The sequence below is a fragment of the Carcharhinus amblyrhynchos genome, chromosome 34 (assembly GCF_965287045.1).
Source record: "Carcharhinus amblyrhynchos chromosome 34, sCarAmb.v2.hapA, whole genome shotgun sequence".
NCBI lineage: Eukaryota > Metazoa > Chordata > Chondrichthyes > Carcharhiniformes > Carcharhinidae > Carcharhinus > Carcharhinus amblyrhynchos.
Genome location: NC_137357.1, coordinates 17,822,610 through 17,842,866, shown reverse-complemented (window position 1 = coordinate 17,842,866; position 20,257 = coordinate 17,822,610). Strand labels below are relative to the sequence as shown.

The window sequence follows — 20,257 nt, the reverse complement described above, 5'->3', positions numbered from 1 at the left end:
AGAAACAGCTGAACTCCTGCCTCAAGTGGCACGGTGGTGCAGTGGTGAGCACTACCGCCTCACAGCGCCAGGGACCTGAATTCCAGCCTCGGGTCACTGTCTGTGTGGATTTGCACGTTCTCCCCGTTTCTGCGTGGGTTTCCTCCTGCAGTCCAAAGATGTGCAGTTATGTGGATTAGCCATACTAAATTGCCTCTTAGCATCAGAGGGGATTAGCTAGGGTAAATGCATGGGGTAATGGGGATAGGGCCTGGATGGGATTGTTGTCGGTGCAGGTTTGATGGGCTGAATGGCTTCCTTCTGCACTATAGGGTTTCTATTCTATTCTATTCTAATCCCATCTGCCAGCACTTGGCCCATAGCCCTGAATATTATGATGTGCCAAGTGTTCATCCAGATCCTTTTTAAAGGATGTGAGGCAACTGTCTTCACCACCCTCCCAGACAGCGCAATCCAGACCATCGCCACCCTTGGGTAAAACATTTTTCCTCAGCTTCCGCCCGTCACCTTGAACTGATGTCCCCTCGTGACTGACCCTTCAATCTCAGGAGAACAACTGCTCTCTATCCATTCTGCCCATGCCCCTCATAATCTTGTACACCTCGATCAGCTCACCCCTCAGTCTTCTCTGCTCCAGAGAAAACAACCCAGGCCGACCCACCCTCTCTTCACTGCTCAGACGCTCCATCCCAGGCAGCATCCTGGTGAATCTGCTCTGCACCCCCTCCAATGCAATCACACCCTTCCGACAGTGTGGTGAGCAGAACTGCACACAGCGCTCCAGCTGTGATTGGTCACTGAACCACACGCACTACTTTTCAAATCAGCCGAGGGAAACAAAGAGCGAAGAAAATTACAGCACAGGAACAGGCCCTTCGGCCCTCCAAGCCTGCACCGACCATGCTGCCCGACTGAACTAAAACCCCCCTACCCTTCTGGGGACCATATCCCTCTATTCCCATCGGATTCATGTATTTGTCAAGACGCCCCTTAAAAGTCACTGCCGTACCCGCTTCCACTACCTCCCCCAGCAACGAGTTCCAGGCACCCACCACCCTCTGGGTAAAAAATCTGCCTCGTACATCTCCTTTAAACCTTGCTCCTCACACCTTAAACCTGTGCCCCCTCGTAATTGACTCTTCCACCCTGGGAAGAAGCTTCTGACTATCCGCTCTGTCCATGCCCCTCGTAATCTTGTAGACTTCTATCAGGTCGCTCCTCAACCTCCATCATTCCAGTGCAAACAAACCAAGTTTCCCCAACCTCTCCTGATAGCTCATGCCCTCCATCCCAGACAACATCCTGTGAAATCTTTTCTGTACCCTCTCCAAAGCCTCCACATTCAGTGTGATGATTGAACCTTCTCCCAAATCAACAGAGAAAAAAAAAATTCAGCTTTCAAACGACAAGGGAACAGTGTGTTTGATACTGTGTGTTTTCTTGCCAGGTGACAGATGAGGAACAAGAAGCTGACATTTCATGACCAGTCTCGTGCCACACCAGCAACTGGACGGGTTATCCAACCATTACCATCTGACCAAGACCCTGCCTGTTGAGTGGTTACACCTTGTGCATCCTAATAATTATTGACACCTCAACAGTCTGCATACAATCTGTTGTAAAGCAAAACTAGCTCATAATATATTTTGCAAAACAAAATTTGAGCTTCAGTTTTTTTGCTGGATCTTAAACATGTTTTTAAATGGTTGTGCAAGCTCTGTGTGACAATTCTTATGTTTCAGTTCTCTTGGCCTTTGGCTCACATTTTTTCCACCCAGTTTTCTCCCCTGCCCTCCCTCCTTTCTGGTGTTGTGACTCCATCTCATGATTTAAGGGTGAATTTGCACAGCAAGTATTGAGGGGCTAAACAACAGTTTAGAGGTCTCGAGGTACATTGGATAGTGTTCTTGTCTCTGAGCCCCCTGCGTTCCTGTCCCACTCCAGTTTAAATGTTGGATTTGTGCTGCAATAGTTGGCCATTCAGCACCATTGTTTGACTTGATTTGATTTATTATTGGCACATGTGTTAACGTACAGTGAAATGTCTTGTTTCTTGTGTGCTGCACAGAGACAGCATACCATTCATAGAGAAGAGAACCAAAGAGTGCACAATGTCGTATTACAGTCATAGCTAGGGTGTAGAGAAAGATCAAGTTAATTGAAGGTAAGTCCATTCAGAGGTCTGATGCCAGCAGGGAAGAAGCCGTTCTTGAGTCAGTTGGTACATAACCTCAACCTTTTTATCTTTTTCCCGATGGAAGGAAGTGGAAGAGAGAGAATGTCCAGAGGCATGTGGGGGGTCCTTAATTATGCTGACTGCTTTTCTGAGGCAGCAGGAAGAATGGACAGAGTCAATGGATGGGTGGCTGGTTTGGTTGATGGACTGGGCTACGTTCATGACCTTTTGTTGTTCCTTGCGTTCTTGGGTAGAGCAGGAGCCACACCAAACTGTGATACAGCCAGAAAGAATACTTTCCATGGTGCATCTGTAAAAGTTGGTGAGTCGTAGCGAACGTGTCAAATTTCCTTAGTCTTCTGAGAAAATAGAGGCATTGGTGGGTTTTCTTCACCATAGTGTTGGCATGCAGGGAACGAGGACAGATTGTTGGTGACCTGGACGCCTAAAAACTTGAAGCTCGCGACCCTTTCTACTTTGTTCCCGTTTATGTAGGCAGCGACATATCCTCCACCATGTTCTCTGAAGTCGATGACATAAGAACATAAGAAATAGGAGCAGGAGTAGGCCATCGAGCCCTTCGAGCCTGCCCCGCCATTCAGTAAGATCATGGCTGATCTGAAGTGGCTCAGTTCCACTTTCCTGCTTTCTCCCCATAACCCTTAATCCCCTTGCCTACCAAAAACCTACCAACCCGCGTCTTAAATATATTTAGCGAGGTAGCCTCCACCACTTCAACGGGCAGAGAATTCCAGACATTCGCCACCCTTTGAGTGAAGAAATTCCTCCTCAACTCTGTTTTAAACTGCCCCCCCCTCTTATCTTGAGGCTGTGCCCTCTAGTCCTGCTGTCCTTTCTGAGCGGGAAGAACCTCTCCACCTCTACCCTATCCATCCCTTTCATCATCTCATATGTCTCAATGAGATCCCCCCTCATTCTTCTAAACTCTAACGAATACAAGCCCAGTCTTTTCAGCCTCTCGTCATAGCTCAACCCCCTCATCTCCGGTATCAGCGTAGTGAACCTCCTCTGCACTCTCTCCAAGGCCAAAATATCCTTGCGTAAGTACGGCGCCCAAAACTGCACACAGTCCTCCAGCTGCGGCCTCACCAGTGCCCTGTACAGTTACAGCAAGACCTCCCTGCTTTTATATTCAATCCCCCTCGCTATGAAGGCCAGCATCCCATTTGCCTTCCTGACCACCTGCTGCACCTGTTGGCTGGGTTTTTGCGACTCATGCACAAGGACCCCCAGGTCCCTCTGCACCGTAGCATGCTGCAGCTTTTTGCCCTTTAAGTAGTCGCCCTTCCTACTATTCTTTCTACCAAAGTGGATAACCTCACACTTGCCAACATTGTATTCCATCTGCCAGGTCCTTGCCCACTCGCTCAGCCTATCTAGATCCCTCTGCAGACTTTCCACACCCTGCGCACAATTTGCTGTTCCACTTATCTTTGTGTCATCGGCAAATTTCGACACCTTACACTCGGCTCCCTCCTCCAGATCATCTATATAAATGGTAAATAGCTGAGGCCCCAGCACTGATCCCTGGGGCACTCCACTCGTCACCAACCGCCAATCCGAACAGCACCCATTGACACCCACTCTCTGCCTCCTATTTGACAGCCAATCCTCTATCCACGCTAACACCTTACCCCCAACCCCATGCCCCCTCACCTTCTGTAACAACCTGTGACAATCTCCTTTGTTTTGTTGACATTGAGGAAGAGATTATTGTTGCCGCACCAATTCACCAGATTCTCTATCTCATTCCTGTTCTCTGTCTCATCATTGTTTGAGATCCAACCCAGTACGGTGGTGTCATCAGCAAACTTGAAAATCGAATTGGAGGGGAATTTGGCCGCACAGTCGAAGTTGGGAGTATAGCAGGGGTCTGAGAACACAGCCTTGTGGGGCACCGGTATTGAGGATGTTTGGGGAGGAGGTGTTGCTGCCTATCCTTACTGATTGTGGTCTGTGATTTAGGAAGTTCAGGATCCAGTAGCAGAGGGAGGTGCCGAGGCCCAGGCCATGGAGTTTGGAGATGGGATTTCGTGGGAATAATAGTTCCCACTCGGGGAAGGATAAAGAGTCATTTTAGGCGTATCTCAACCCGTTCATTCTGGGGAAGAACTGGGACACTCTGTGACTTTGCTTTATGAGAGTGGGATACTGAAACTGCATGATCATATTGAATGGTGGCGCAGGTTCGAAGGGCCGAATGGCCTACTCCTGCTCCTACGTTTCTATGTTTTTGCTATTTTGGAAACAAACCTGCCAGCTGGCTTCAGATCCCATCTTCCTCAACATACAATTATCGGAATTAACACCCAGGAATTGTTGGCCGAGTGATAGTGCGGCACAGTGGTTTGCACTGCTGCCTCACAGTGCCAGAGACGCGCGTTCAATTCCCGGCTTGGGTGACTGTCTGTGCAGAGACCGCACATTCTCCCTGTGCCTGCGTGGGTTTCCTCCGGGTGCTCCAGTTTCATCCCACAGTCCGGAAGATGTGCGGGTTAGATGCATTTTGGTGCTAGATTCTCCCTCAGTGTACCCGAGCAGGCGCCGGAGTGTGGCAACGAGGGGGATTTTCACAGTAACTTCATTGCTGTGTTGATGTAAGCCCACTTGTGACACTAATAAATAAGCTTTAAACTTAGAACGCTGCCAAATAGGTTGAATATCAACCCGCAAATCCTTCCATCCCACACCAATGGTGGGCCATTAGATCGGGAGGAACTATTGGTCATCCATTTGAAGGAAGGAACATTGGAGCCTCTCATCACTGTCACAGCTCCAGATGATAACACGCATGTTCCCGTGCACTGGGACTCTGAGTGAACCATTTCACATTTTCACTTGTGATTTTTACATATCTTCCCTTGCAGCTGAGGCTTTGAGGGTGAGAAAGACAACAAGCAGCAGAAAGGATGGGAGGCAGGGAGGAATAATCTCATAATCACACAAAAGCGAAGTTAATTTGTCAGTCAGCTTACATCACACTGCAATGAAGTTACTGTGAAACTCCCCTTGTCGCCACATTCCGGCACCTGTTCAGGTCAATGCACCCAATCAGCCAGTCTTTCGGACTGTGGGAGGAAACCCACGTACAGAACGTCTAAACTCTGCAGGAACAGTGACCCAAGTTGGGGATCGAACCCAGGTCCCTGGCATTGTGAGGCAGCAGTGCGAACCACTGTACTACAGTGCCACCTATTACTGAGGTACGAGGTACCAAAACTAGGTACTGAGATACCTCTGCGAATGATGGAAGTTTGAAAATTAGGTTTGGACAGGGTTGTAAATGGTCCATGAATCATATATTCAGTTCTGGAGTAGAGTCACGTTTAACTCAATGTTAACCCTCTCCGCCGACCCTGCCAGACCTGCTGAGATTTTCCAGCATTTGTGGTTTTAAGATTAAATATTGACTCTCCATATTTCACCTTTATAATTTCTCAATTTTGCTTTCAGAGATGAGGTGGTGACACAGTGGTATTGTTGTTGGATTAGTAATCCAGAGACCCAAGTAAATGTTCTGGGGACCCGGGTTCGAATCTCACCACGGCACACGGTGGAATTTGAATTCAATAAAAACCTGGAATTAAGAATCTACTGATGACCATGAATCGATTGTCAGGTAAATCCATCTGGTTCATCAGTGTCCTTTAGGGAAGGAAATGCGTCATCTTTACCTGATCTGGTCTACGTGTGACTCCAGAGGCCACAGCAATGTGGTTGACTCTCAACTGCCCTCAGGGATGGGCGATAAATGCCGGCCCAGCCAGCGACGCCCATGTGCATTTAAAAAAAGTCATTGTGAAGTCAGTACAGCTTAGAAGTTATTTTATCGCGTGACTTTCCTAATTGTCGAACTTGCAGTTTGGTGCTGACAGCGATTAAAACAATATTGGACGTGACAGTGCTGATGTTCACAGTTGACTACGCTGTGTTCTGCAAACAGCCCACTGTTGCTTCCTCCTTCAAAATGTTTCCACGCCCATTGAGAAACAATCATCATCATAAAGATAAGATAACGTCAAAGTCTGAAGTCTTTGCTGCCTGTTTTGACTCTGCAATACAGCACCATAGAAACATGAGCTGAACTTGATTCGTGTGCAGAAATCACACGATAATCATGTCCTATCCCCATCCTTATTTTTTGTCCTTCTGACAGGCTGTCGCTGCTATTTAACCGTACCCCAGGGCAGAAACCATAGAGTTGGTCTCGGGGAGTAGCTAGTTCTGCCTCTGTACCTTTCCTCTTGATATGTGAAAGATTCCCCCACTTGAAGCGCCACATGGATCTGCAGATGAAGCTGCTATGTAAGAATAATGGGAGGTGACTTCATCCCCATATGTCACCTGTAGCCCCAGGGAAGTGGAACAACGTCATGAGTTTTTATTCGGCTCTGAGTACTGATGTGAGAATTTTCAGAAGGTTAAATATAGTTCCATTGTGTTCCATCTTTTAATCATTTAACTGTTTCCTCCACTTAGCTTTCGTACAAGCTGTACACATTGAACTCACTGAATAATAGAGGATTTCAGCAACTCCCTTTCAAGGAAATGTTTTTTTTTCCCTGAAACATTCATGGGATGTGGGCATCGTTGGCTGGGCCAATGCTTATTGCCCATCCCTAATTGCCCTTTAACTGCATGCGATTTAATAGTGAGCCACAATGTCGTGGATTCACACGTAGGCCCGTGACGGAGAACTCAACCAAATGGGATTTTATGACAATCAACAATGGTGATCATGAGACACTGAAATCTAGATTTCTTTTTTGCTGAGTTCACATTTCACCATCTGGATTCAAACTCGGATCCGCAGAGCATTACGCATGTGGGGTTTGCACGTCCTCCCCATGCCTGCAGGTGGGTTTCCTCTGAGTGCTCTGGCTTCCTCCCAAAGGTTTCTCCTGAATTCCCTGATTGGATTTCTTGGTGCCTCTCTCAAATTGCTGGCCTCTGGTTATGTCATTCCTCACCAAAAGGAAATATTCCCACATGGATCCACTCTAACCACCTTTTGTCATATTGTCACCTCTTAGCCACCAAGAGAAGAGAGACCCAGCCTGTTCTTCTTTTCCTCATAGTTGCTGTGATAACCCCCATGATCTTCATGGGGAAATCACTAATTGACCTCCCAGTTGGGCTCGTTGAGTACGAGCTCCTTAGAGATTGGTAGTCAGCCAATCCAGTAGCACTCGTACATCCGAGTCTGATATAAAGCAAGACCCTGAGAGGGCCCATTGATATTTTAGTCCTGGTTGAGACCTGTTGTGTTCACCACGGTCTTGTGGTTATTGTTTCGCTTCATTTTGTCCAATAAAAGCACGGTTCCTTCAAGCTGACTCCTGGACTTATTATCAATCCACCCTTTCATTTTTGGTATTGACCTTCTCTGCACCCTCTCTTGTGCCTTCACACCCTTTTCGTTGGAAAGAAAGTGACCAAGCCTGCATGGAGTCCAACAGGTGAGACTGACTAAGGTTCAATTCAGATTTTCTCCAACTTTCAAACACAGTGTAACATAACTAATGACAGCCTGATCAGCCCTTTGACCTGAGTGGATCTGTTCAAGCACCCAGCCACTGTTTACAGATTGCTAGAGGTTCAACCAGTCACCTATCTCCACTTTTAACCAAGCAATGTGGAGCTTATTGTTCAGCTTGGGAAACAAGCCAAATTTTAACGGCAGGTGCGGCAGTGACATCCGTCATAATGGAGTGTTCAGGAACTTGGAATTGTCATTTTGTCTTGACGGGTTCAGGGTTTTATTTTAGTGAGGTGTTTGATAAGGTTCCCCATGGTCGGCTCATGAAGAAAGTAAGGAGGTGTGGGATAGAAGGAAATTTGGCCGATTGGATAGGTAACTGGCTGTCTCATAGAAACCACATGGAAAAGCTAGCAGAGTGGTGACAAATTCCTCTCAGTGACTCAACGCTCACGCTGCTGGTGAGGCAAAACCAGTTCCACAGGTGGGGAATTTCCAAAGCTTTGCAGTGTTATCGGACCACAAATTTTATGAAATTGGGAACACAAAATGGAAGCAAACTAAAGCTATCCTCAGAGCCCTCCACTAAAATCACAAAGTAACAGACACCGATCAGTAGGCAAGAGCATGCTTTTAGAATGCAAACGAGGGCTAGCACACAAGGGAAATTGGACAGGATGGCACCTCCAGGAACTAAATTCAAGAACACATCCCCACCCCATCAAAATCAGCACTTCTAAACCAGTCAAACAACCCATGGAGACACCTAAAATTAACACAGTTAAGGAAACGTCGCTGGCCCCTCAAGCCTCTTGAGATCAATAACACACCTATGGTTCGAGACCATTGATAACCAACCAGACAAAAACAATTAACACACACTTAAAACAATTGCTCCAACACTCGAAAACATCGAAACAGGATGGCTGAAGTCAAATACTGTAAATAAAGGATTAGCATTTGAAACGCAAAGTTCGGGTATAACTGTAGCCCGTGTGGGGGAGTCTTCAGAGCACTTTCGGGACAGTCCGATTCTATGTCCTGACTGTGCTTCTCCATCGACGTAAAGAAAACAAAGCTGTGCCGTTATTGAACTTCACCCTGAGTCCGTAGTGGTCGTTTCGCCCACTCACACTAACAGCAGGCAGGCCCACCCTATTCCTATATCCGTTATCTCTCACATTGCTCCGCCTGAAGCACCTCACTGCAGCAGGTACTGCATCTTTCACACTGAGCTATCTCAGGAGATATTTGGGGCGGGTGAGCTGAAGGTTGGCGAAAGGGCTCAGTCACATGGAGTGTTTTAACAGGAGGAAGAAGGCATCAGCTATCAGCCTGAATGCATTTTGCTTCTGGTAGGGTGATAAGGAGATTCGTAATCCACTTTATCATACCATCACAGAATCCCTACGGTGCAGAAGGAGACCATTCGGCCCATCGATCCTGCACCAACTCACCGAGAAAGTACCCAACCTCAGCCCAATTCTCTGCTCTACCTAACGTGACGTGGAGATGCTGGTGTTGGACTGGGATAAACAGTACAAGGTTAGGTACAGTAAGAAGACTCACAACACCGGGTTAAAATCCAACAAGTTTATTTGATGAGTCACCTGATGAAGGGGCAAACCCTGAAAGCTTGTGGGTTTACTATCAAATAAACTTGTTGGACTTTAACCTGGTGTTGTGAGACTTCTTACTGTACCTAACCTGCACATCTTTGGAGTGTGGGGGGAAACTAGAGCACTCGAAGGAAACCCACACAGACACGGGGAGAATGTGCAAACTCCACGTAGAAAGTGACCTGAGGCTGGAATTGAACTCAGGTCCCTGGTCCTGTGAGGCAGCAGTGCTCACAACTGCTTTGATTTGTTTTGATTTGTTTTTGTCACATGGAGCCACTGAGGTTTACAAATGGAAACAGGCCCTTCAGCCCAACTTGTCCATGTATTAGTACATAGTGAAAAGTATTGTTTCTTGCGCACTATACAGACAAAACATTCCATTCATAGAATACACAGGAGAAAGGAAAGAAGGTGCAGAATACTGTGTTGCAGTCATTGCTAGGACATCGAGGAAGATCAGCCAAATATGTGTGCCAACGTGCTGTCCTAAAAGGAATATCCAAATCAAACCTGCTCCTTTGCCATTGTCTGAAGGGTCTCATTCTCCTTCAGAATGTTAACCACATTAATTCTGATGTTGCCAATTCCTCAGGAGGTCTCGAATCAGGATGCATTGCTGAGTGAGCAAATGGGAATGAATGAGAAAATAGAATCCTTACAGTGTAGAATTCCCCCCTTCCAGGTGCTTTGATTGATTATTATTGTCCTAGTTATTGATTATTATTATTATTGATTATTGTCCTCATTATTGATTATTAGTATTATTGATTATTATTGTATTAGTATACAGTGAAAAGTATTGTTTCTTGCCTGCTCGTCAGACAAGGCATTCATAGATTTGATTTGATTCAGCATTGTCACATGCAGAGTATTGTTTCTTGCGTGCTACACGAAGCATACTGTACATAGAGAAGGAAAAAGGAGGGTGCGGAATGTAGTGTTAGAGCAAAAGAGTTAAAAGTTTTAAATTTTAAAAATTAAAATTTTAAACTTTAAAACTTCTAATGCTTTTAAAATTTAAAAGTTTTAAATTTTAAAAATTAAAATTTTAAATTTTAAAACTTCTAATGCTTTTAAAATTTAAAAGGCAAAGCATGGAGTGTTTTAGCAGGAGGAAGAAGGTGAGTAAAATTTAAAAGCATAGAACGAGAGTGAAAGATAGAATTACAGGGTAAGCTGGGCACAGCAGAGTGAGAAGGACATAAAGTGCAGTATTTATTTAATTCTGTGATTCATCCGAGCTGCCAAGGGAAGGCTGACTTTCCTAAACAATGCTGGTTTTTTATCCGAGAGCTGGACATGCATTACAGGCTGAGCTGTCGCACCCCTCCCCTGCCATTGAGACAGATACACACAGACTGGGACATCCTGCTGCCACGTCTCCGACGGTGTTGTCAATCACAGGGGCAGGACGGAGGGGCGGGGCCACCCCGCATTGAGTGACGGCGGCGCGGACCAATAGGACCGCCGGGCCACGGAGGCGGGGGAGAGCCGTTGGACTAATGGGGAGGGCAGGAGGACGAGGGGTGAGAGCACGTCGGTGTGAGTGACGGCGAAGCGGACCAATGGAAGCGCGGGAGTAAGTGGGCGGGCAAGCGATCCTGGGCCAATGGGGAGGAAAGGGAGGCGGGTGATCACGTCGGCTTGATTGACGGCGGCAAGGACCAATGGAATCGCAGGAATAGGTGGGCGGGGCTGGAAGCTGGACCAATGGGGAGGGACGTTGGAGGAGCGGTCGCCCCTTGGCTTGAGTGACGGTGGCGCGAGCCAATGGGATCGCGAAAGTGGATGGGCGGGTCGCGGAGGTAGGCCAATGGGAAGGAGGGGAGGGCGGGGCCGCCAGTCGGAGGCGGCGGGTGGCGTTGAGGGGGGGAAAGGCCGGGGAGAGCGAGAGAGCGCGAGAGGGCAGCCGGCAGGATGTGTGGTGAGTACTCCCGGGCCTGGCACGCTGAGGCCGGAGCCTGGGTGGGTCGGTGAGAGCCGGGGACCCGAAGCTGAGGCAAAGCCCAGCAGAACCCAGGCTGAGGGAGAGAGGAGCCCCCTCGCCATCCCTCAGCCCCAGGGACTGGGGAGGGGGAGGAGTTGGGATGGCCAACCTCAGCCCACCCATGGGTGCTCTGTGGCAGCACCACACATGAAGTAATGGGGCTGGTGTGATGCTGGGTTTCGCCACGACGTCCACACCTGTGCCACCAAGTCATGGCTCACAGGTCTGACACTGTCCCCACCTCAATGTGGGTATATTGGGGTTCACTGTGATGTGGGTGTATTGGAGTTCACGGTGATGTGGGTGTTTTGGGGTTCACCACCATGTGGGTGTATTGGAGTTCACCGTGATGTGGGTATTTTGGGGTTCACCGCGACACGGGCACGTTGGGGTTCACCACGACGCGGGCACGTTGGGTTCGATGCGGGCACGTTGGGGTTCACCGCGACGTGGACACGTTGGGGTTCCTCATGATCATAGACTCATTGAATCCTTACAGTGCAGAAGGAGGCCTTTTGGTCCATCGAGCCTGTACCAACCACAATCCCACGCAGGACCCCAGCTAATTCCCGGACACTCAGATTAATTTAGTATGGCCAGAACGTGGAACCTGCACATCTTTGGACTGTGGGAGGAAACTGAAGCGTCCAGAGGAAACCCACACAGAAGGATAGTGACTCAAGGCTGGAATTGAGTGCCTGCTGTGAGGCTGCAGTGCTAGCCACTGTGCCATCATTGGCATATGATGTGGGTGTATTCAGGTTCACAGTGATGTGGGTATATTAGAGTTCATGGTGACGTGGGTATGTTTGGGCTCACCGCAACGTTGGTATATTAGGGTTCACCATGACACCACATTAGAACTAGGTGTGGCACTACCCATCGTGACTTTGGCACATTAGGGTTCACTGTGGCATCCGCGGTGGTGTCGTAATGCCACAGTAGAGCTAACATAGCTACCATCGAATTTGCCAGAACATGACTCATTTTGATGCCTGTTGTGATACTGCCTTAGGATCTGCTGGTCTGACAGCGCCTGTCACCATGTCTTTGGCATATTAGGGTTCACCATATCTCCCACTGTGATGGCACAGGTGAGCTAACACAACCGGCTGTGGCATCTACCGTGAAACTGTAGTGGTCTTGATGGGACAGCAGCTGTCACCCCTACCTTGATAGCATCGAGGGGCTGACCAGGACAATCTTTGATGCCACAGTGGTCTGGCCATGAGAGTACAAGGGCTGCGCTGTGGCTAACACTGCTGTCTCACAGCACCTGGGACCTGGCTTCGATTCCCGGCTTGGGTCACTGTCTATGTGTAGTCTGCACGTTCTCCCCGTGTCGGCATGGGTTTTCTCTGGGCGCTCCGTTTTGCTCCCACAGTCCAAAAAGTGTGCAGGTTGGGTTGATTGACCATGCTAAATTCTCCTGCAGTGTCCCCGAACAGGTGCTGGAGTGTGGTGACCAGGGGATTTTCACAGGAACTTCATTGTATTGTTAATGTAAGCCTACTTGTGACACTAATCAATAAACTTGAATCTAATAGGTCACGTTATGTTGCTTGTTGTGAAACTTTGAAACCTGCTGTGATGCCACAGTAGGGCTGGAATGTCTGGCTGTGCTGCTTGCAGTGGCAATGAATTTGATGCCAAGTTTGACAATATTCATGATATTCACTATAACGATGGGGTTGGCCGTGATGCTTCTGAAGATGCTGCAGCTAACCTGACTCTGAACCTTGTCTGTGTGGAGTTTGCACATTCTCTTCATGTCTGCTGGGTTTCCTCTGGGTACTCCGGTTTCCTCCCACAGTCCAAAGATATGCGGGTTAGGTTGATTGGTCATGCTGAGAAATTGCCCCTTAGTGTCCAGGGTCGAGGAGGTGAGAGGGATCAGTGGGTATAATATGTAGGTATATGGGGGTAGGGCCTGGGTGGGATTGTGTTCAGTGCAGACTTGATGGGCCGAAGGACCTCTTTGTGCACTATGGGGTTCTCTGATCTGTGATCTATGATCTTGTATTTCTTCATGAGTGCACAGAATGATCAGACTAGAATCTATTGTTCCCCCAGATTGATCTTGCTCAGGTGGTGGTGAAGTTGCCCCAGCAACTTCACCACCACCTTGAAAACAGCAGAGTGCTTGGCCAGGCAAATTCAGAGGACAGTTCAGAGCCAGTCCCATTGCCTTAGAACTGGAGGCCACACCAACAGATTGCCTTCTATCAAGAACCACATTGGTTTTTGCAGCAATCCCATAGTTTCATTATCACCATGTGCAACAATTGGAATTCTAGATGGGATTCAAACCTGGGTCCCGAGATCATTTATGCTCAGTCTCTGGAGTGGCATGCGAGCACAGTGGTTAGCATTATTGCCACACAGCGTCAGGGACCCCGGATTTCCTCCAGGTGCCCTGGTTTCCTCCCACAGTCCAAAGATGAGTAGGTGGATTGGCCGTGCTAAATTGCCCCTTTGCGTCCCAAGGTATGTAGGTTTGGGGGATGAGCCATGGGAAATGTGTGCGGTTATGGGCGATGGTCTGGGTAAGTCACTCAGTTAAGCAGTGGGTGCAGGTCCGAAGGGTCTTAAGGCGCTTTTGCACTGTTGGGATTTTATGAATTAGGTGAGCTTTTTATTGCAGGTTCTATTTCATTAAGTTTAAATTACTCGAGTAGCCAGGGTGGGATTTGAATAGTTTGATGGTCTCCAGGTTACAAGCCCACAACATAGCCACTGGGCTACTCACCCTGTTGTAACATCGGCTCTGCGTCAGGGTGTGAATGAAACTGTGTACTTGTAGTTTGTTGCAATATGTCAGTGTGTCGACTCCTCCGTCACAGGTTCCACATCAAGGAACTTGGACAATGAGGCAGCATTGTTAGTTTTGAGAGAATGCCCATTCACCATATGAGTGTGCAACTGGATCTTATACTGTTCGGAATATCAAATCTTGAAACATTATCTTTGCAATTGTGGGGGGGGAGTGATATTCCACTGAAAATGTTTTTAAAAATATTGAAATTGACATTTCAGCAAATTGTGTTTGCTTTTTATCCACAATAATCATTTTCCCTGCAACTGTATGGTCCCAAGTGTGGAGACAACACTGTAAAAGTTACAGAGCACAAAAACATTCGTTACAAAGCAACTAGAAGCAGGAGTAGGCCATTCGGCTCTTTGAGCCTGCTCCGCCATTCATTGGCTGTTCATCAAATCTCACATTTATCTATATTATACTGCATCTGCCATGCAGATGCCCACACACTCAGCCTGTCCAAATCACACTGAAGCATCTCTGCATCCTCCTCACAGCTCACCCTCCCACCCAACTTTGTATCATATCCAGGTATGGAGGTATTACATCCATTCCTCCTTCCACATGATTAATATATAATTGAACAGTTGGGATCTGAGCACAGATCCCTGCAGAACACCACTAGTCATTGACTTTTTTTTTACTCATTTGTGGGACATAAGTGTCACTGGCTGGTTAGCATTTGTTGTTAAAGTCCAACAGGTTTATTTGGTAGCACAAGCCACAAGCTTTTGGAGCGCTCCTCCTTCATCAGGTGAGTGAAAGTCCTGTTCACAAACAGGGCATATAAAGATACAAACTCAGTTTACAAAATAATGGTTGGAATGTGAGTCTTTACAGGTAATCAAGTCTTAAAGGTACAGACAATGTGAGTGGAGAGAGGATTAAGCACAGGTTAAAGAGATGTGTATTGCGTCCAGCCAGGATCTGGCTGGGAGAATGCAAGTCTTTATCTGTGAGGACTCGCATTCCAACCATTATTTTGTAAGTTGAGTTTGTGTCTTTATATGCCATGTTTGTGAACAGAACTCCCACTCACCCGATGAAGGAACAGTGCTTCGAAAGCTTGTGGCTTGTGCTACCAAATAAATCTGTTGGACTTTAACCTGGTGTTGTGAGACTTGTTACTGTGCATACCCCAGTCCAATGCCAGCATCTCGACATCACAGCATTTATTGCCCATCCCTTGTTCCCCGAGGGCAGTTGAGGGTCAACCACATTGCTGTGGCTCTGGAGTCATGTAGCCCAGACTGGGTAAGAACGGCATATTTTGCTCTCTAAAGGACGTTGGTGAAACAGATGGGTTTTTCCAACAATCGGCAGTGGTTTCATGGTGATCAGTAGATTCTTAATTCCAGATATTTTTTATTGAATTCAAATTCCACCATCTGCTGTGGCAGGATTTGAACCTGGGTCCCCAGAACATTGGCTGAGTTTCTGGATGAATAGTCGAGCAATAATACCACTCGGCCATCACCTCTACCGCGTGCAAGACCAGCCAGGGTAATCGAGGGCCCCACGCACCTCAGGAAAAGGATACAGAAGTCTGAGGACATGTAGCTACCGACTAAAGAACACCCCCTTCCCCGCTCCTATCAGACATGAGTTGATCTTTCTTTATACCCTAGATACTAACACTACATTCTGCACTCTCTCCTTTCCTTCTCTGTGAACGGTATGCTTTGTCTGTGCACTGCACCAGAAACAATACTTTTCACTGTTTACTAATACATATGACAATAATAATTCAATTCAAATCAAATCACAATCCAACTTGACAAAGAATTCAACCATATTATGGTCACCCATCCCCAAGAGTTCTCTCACGGCTAAACTGCCAACTAATCCTTTCGAATTGCACAAAACCAAGTCCAAGATGGCCTGCTCCCCTGTTGGTTCCTCAACATATTACTCCAGAAAACCATCCCACATGCATTCCAGAAATACCTCTTTTTTTACTGTGACTAATTTGATCTCCCAGTCAATATGCAGATTGAAGTCGTGCCGCAATCAGATGTTCCTTTAACGTGTGCATCTCTGATTTCCTGTCGAAAGCTTTTCCCAACGTTACCACCACAGTTTGGATGCCTGTACACCACCCCCACCAATTATTTTCCCCTTGTTCGTTTTCAACTCGAGCCATACAGGTTCCGCTTCATCTGTGCGAATACCTTTCCTCAATGTTGTATCAGAATCATCTTGAGTCAACAATGCAACAACGTCACCTTTTCCTTTCTGACTGTCCTTCCTAAACACTGAATAGCCCTCAATGTTTAGTTCCCATCTTTGCTCACGTTGGAGCCACTTCTCCACAATGCCAATTAGATCAAACTTCTTTATCTATCTGTGCAACTAATTGATCCGTTTTGTTCCAAATGCTCCGAGCATTCAGGTACAAAACATTAAGGTGTGTAGTTTTAACATTTCTTTACCCCCTCCTTTTTTTTTATTCAGTCCTTTACTGACTTTGGCCCTTGATACCTCTGCCTCTCTACTTATTCTCCTCACTGTCTTTTCTGCTTCTTAATTCCCCCACTGCTCTGAATCCTTGCAAAGGTTTCCATCTCCCTGCCAGATTAGTTTACACCCTCCCCACCCACTCTCACAAGTAACCGCCCACCCCCACCAAAATTCTTTTCAGCTGGAGTTCCTCTTGCTCATTCCCCTCTCCTTTCTCTTAACTTGTATAATAATAGTCCCTCCCTTTCTAAGTAAAATCCAATCTCCTTCAAATGGCATGTGTTCTCATCCTCAAGTTGCCAATTCCGTGTGACGAGCTGGGAGGTTATGCTGGAACTGTGTAAAAACACCATGGCTGGTGCATTGCACACGACTCTTGTCACCGCATTAGGAAGGAAGTGGTTGCATGAGAGTTGGAAAGTCCTGTCCCTCTTTGGATCCCTACAGTGAAGAAGGAGGCCATTCAGTTCTTTTGAGTTTGCACCAACTCTCTGGCAGAGTATCTCCCCCAGCCCTATCCCAGTACCCCACACATTCAGCATGGCCAATCCATCTCAGCTACACATCTTTCGGTGTTGGGGTGGTGGGGAAGCGGTGGGTTGGTTGGTGGTAAGGGGTAGGAGATGAATGGGCAATGTTTTACTCGGGGTGATAGGGACTCTCTACCTGAGGCAGAAACTCTTGAATACTTATGGAGGAGGAATAAGTCATTCAGCCCCTCGAGTCTACTCCAGTCTTCAATAAGATCATGGCCAATATGACACTATCCTCAACTCCACATTCCTGCCTGCCCTGCTCCCTGATAACCTTTCATCCCCTTGCTTATCAAAAATCTGTTCATGCTGCCAGAAAATTATTTATTGATGATGGGCCGAAAGGGTTCTTCCCATACTGTAATGTTCTCTGATCCTGCTTTCATCCCTGGGGAAGAGAGTTCCAAACTCTCTCTTGCCTCTGGCAGAAAAGAATTCTCCTCATCTGTTTTTAATGAGTGACCCTTCATTTTTGGAGTGACCCCTCGTTCTCAATTCTCCCACTAAGGAAAACATCTGCTCCACATCATCCTGTCAAGTCGCCTCTCCATCTTTTGTGCCTCAATAAAGTTGCCTGTTGCTCTTCTAAACTCCAGCAGGTTTTAGCCTCGCCTTTCCTCGTCAGGCATCCCCGCCCTTCGCAGGTATTAATTTCATAAATACATTAACATGCACTTGCCGTGTTGTAAGCTCATAAGGCCCCAGACCAAGTGGTCTGGGACTGGCCTGGGTTTGCTACTTCCTGGCCAGTGTGAACGCACAGTGAGCCTCATGCCCTCCTGTGCTGTAAATATGATTGTTTTAAAGCCTTCACTGTGGAAAATAATTTCTGAGTTGCGTGTCTGCATTTCACTGATTCATCAATCGGTGGAAGCAACTTTTTCACTGTTCTCTCATCCCAGACTGATGCTCCGGCCATTTTGACAGTTTGACAGAAGGTTTTAGGTGCAAGAATTGAAACGGGTGCCCATCTGGCAAGCTTGAGACTTGTTCCAGAAAGCTGGAATGGTGCAAACCTCTTTCCTCGTCAGAGGGGTCAGCCTGGAGTTCAGCAATGCATGTGCTGTTCCCATTTGCCTCACTCTGGGCCAAGCCAAGATTGGTGGAATGCAGTTAAGGAGTCACAGTGGAACGGAAATGGGTCCTGGCAACGATGTCAGGTTTGGCAGTCCATCCCGCTCCCTGGTGATTAACCAACAGCTCCATCGTTAGTCTGTCCTCATTAGAAAGATATTTCCTGTGTATGGGAGGGTGCTCTCAAAACTGAAAAACTAAACACTCCAAAAAGAGAGAGTGACGAATGGAGCTCTTGTTAAAGTGTTGGAATCCCAACCCAAACTCATCCATTTCATTCTCGTTCACTCTCGCTCCCCTCCCATCCCTCCTTCCAATTTTTGCCTGATGGTTTGTGTTGATTGGTGTCTTGTCATTTGATTTAATTTATTATTGTTGCATGTATTAGTTAAATGCAGTGAAACGTGTATACAAAGTATACCGTTCACAGAGAAGGAACAAGAGTTCAGAATGTAGTGTTACAGTCATAGCTAGGGTGCAGAGAAAGATCAACTTAATGCAAGGTAAGTCCATTCACAAGTCTGACAGCAGCAGGGAAGAAGTTGTTCTTGAGTCGGTTGGTGGGTGACCTCAGACTTTGGTATGTTTTTCCCGACAGAAGAAGGTGGAAGAGAGAATGTCCGGGGTGCGTGGGGTCCTTAATTATGCTGGCTGCTTTGCCGAGGCAGTGAGAAGCGTGGACAGAGTCAATGGATGGGAGCTTGGTTTGGGTGATGGGTTGGGCTACATTCATGATGTTTTGTAGTTCTTTGCAGTCTTGGGAGCTGAAACACTTTTCATTTTGTCCCACTCTGTCGTCATCAAGGACTTGTCGGCTCAGGCTGAGGACTGGTAATCAGGTATCCTGTTGCTTATCACTGTCAAAGACCCCAATGTCAGCTTCAAACAATGCCCCATTGAGTGCTGAGCAAAACTCACAACTCTCTCCCCAACCTCGTACCTCAGCTCTTGCATACACCAGTCTGCCTTGTTGGATCGAATCACAGTTTCAGTATCAAATTAAAGGCACTTTTGGATTGTTGGCCCAGGTCCACCAGGAAATGGGTCAAGATTGGCCAGTCTTGCCAGCCTGCAGACAGAGGGAACGTTCATCTTGTTCATGTGGCCCACAGTCAAGTCCAGGTTCCAGACGTGAAAGCATAACGTGCTAATTCATGACATGGTGTAATCAGCCCCAGTAGTTTAGTTTGGGACTGGTGCACTGCTGAACATTTTGGCTGTGTCCCAATATTGCCCTCGAGACTTTGGACTGAATTGGACACAGTAGTACACCTTTTCTTCTTCTCTGTACTCTTATGAATTCTGCTTGGCAACCGTAAAGCCATTGTTGAAATGTGTGTGGAAAACGAATCCCTTCCAACTCATTAATAATGTCCCTCTGTTTATCATCAGCGTTTCTTCATTGATTGCAGAGTCATTTTCTCTTCAGTTTCTTTTAATTTAATTGTGGCACATGGATGTTGCTGGCTGGCTCGCACTCATTGCCCATTCCTAGTTGCCCCGGAGAAGGTGGTGGTGAGCTGCCTTCTTGAATCGCTACAGTCCAAGTGCTGTGGGTTGACCCACAATGCAGTGAGAGAGGGAATTCCAGGATTTTGACCCAATGACTGCGAAGGAACGGCGATTTATTTCCAAGTCAGGATGGCGAGTGGCTTGGAGGTGGTGTTCCCATGTATTTGCCGCCCATGTCTGAGATCAAAATGGTTGTGGGTTTGGAAGGTGCTGTCTCAGGACCTTTGGTGAATTGCTGCATCTTGTAGATAGTGCACACTGCTGCTGTTGAGCATCAGTGGTGGAGGGATTGAATGTTTGTAGATGTGGTGCCAATCAGACAGGTTGCTTTGTCTTGGATGGATATCAAGCTTCTTGAGTGTTGTTGGAGCTGCACCCATCCAAGCAACTGGGGAGTATTCCATCACACTCCTGACTTGTCCACTCTGACTTGTTTTATTTCCAGTATCTCTTGGTGGAAGGCCAAATATAACCACCTGGTTTCTGCAAAAAAAGGAGTGTATGTGTCTTCGAAATGAAAAAAAACAAAGTACTGGATAATCTCAGCAGGTCTGGCAGAATCCGTGAAGAGAGAA

At 47.1% G+C, this 20,257-nt stretch overlaps 2 protein-coding genes across 5 annotated transcripts in view; both read left to right on the top strand.

The window, feature by feature from the left end:
- LOC145361300 (NFU1 iron-sulfur cluster scaffold homolog, mitochondrial-like) overlaps positions 1-7,528 on the top strand; it is a 30,084-nt gene extending 22,556 nt beyond the window's left edge. Inside the window, exon 8 of the mRNA XM_080216952.1 lies at positions 1,448-7,528. Within this exon, the coding sequence (XP_080073078.1) occupies positions 1,448-1,483 (36 nt within the window). The 3' untranslated portion in view covers positions 1,484-7,528. The remainder of the gene's footprint in view (positions 1-1,447) is intronic.
- A 3,614-nt stretch (positions 7,529-11,142) lies between these two features.
- The window catches only part of gfpt1 (glutamine--fructose-6-phosphate transaminase 1), an 88,777-nt gene continuing 79,662 nt past the window's right edge, over positions 11,143-20,257 (top strand). For all 4 annotated transcript variants that reach the window (XM_080216804.1, XM_080216803.1, XM_080216802.1 and 1 more), the window contains exon 1: positions 11,143-11,222. In XM_080216804.1, the coding sequence (XP_080072930.1) occupies positions 11,216-11,222 (7 nt within the window). In that variant the 5' untranslated portion in view covers positions 11,143-11,215. The remainder of the gene's footprint in view (positions 11,223-20,257) is intronic.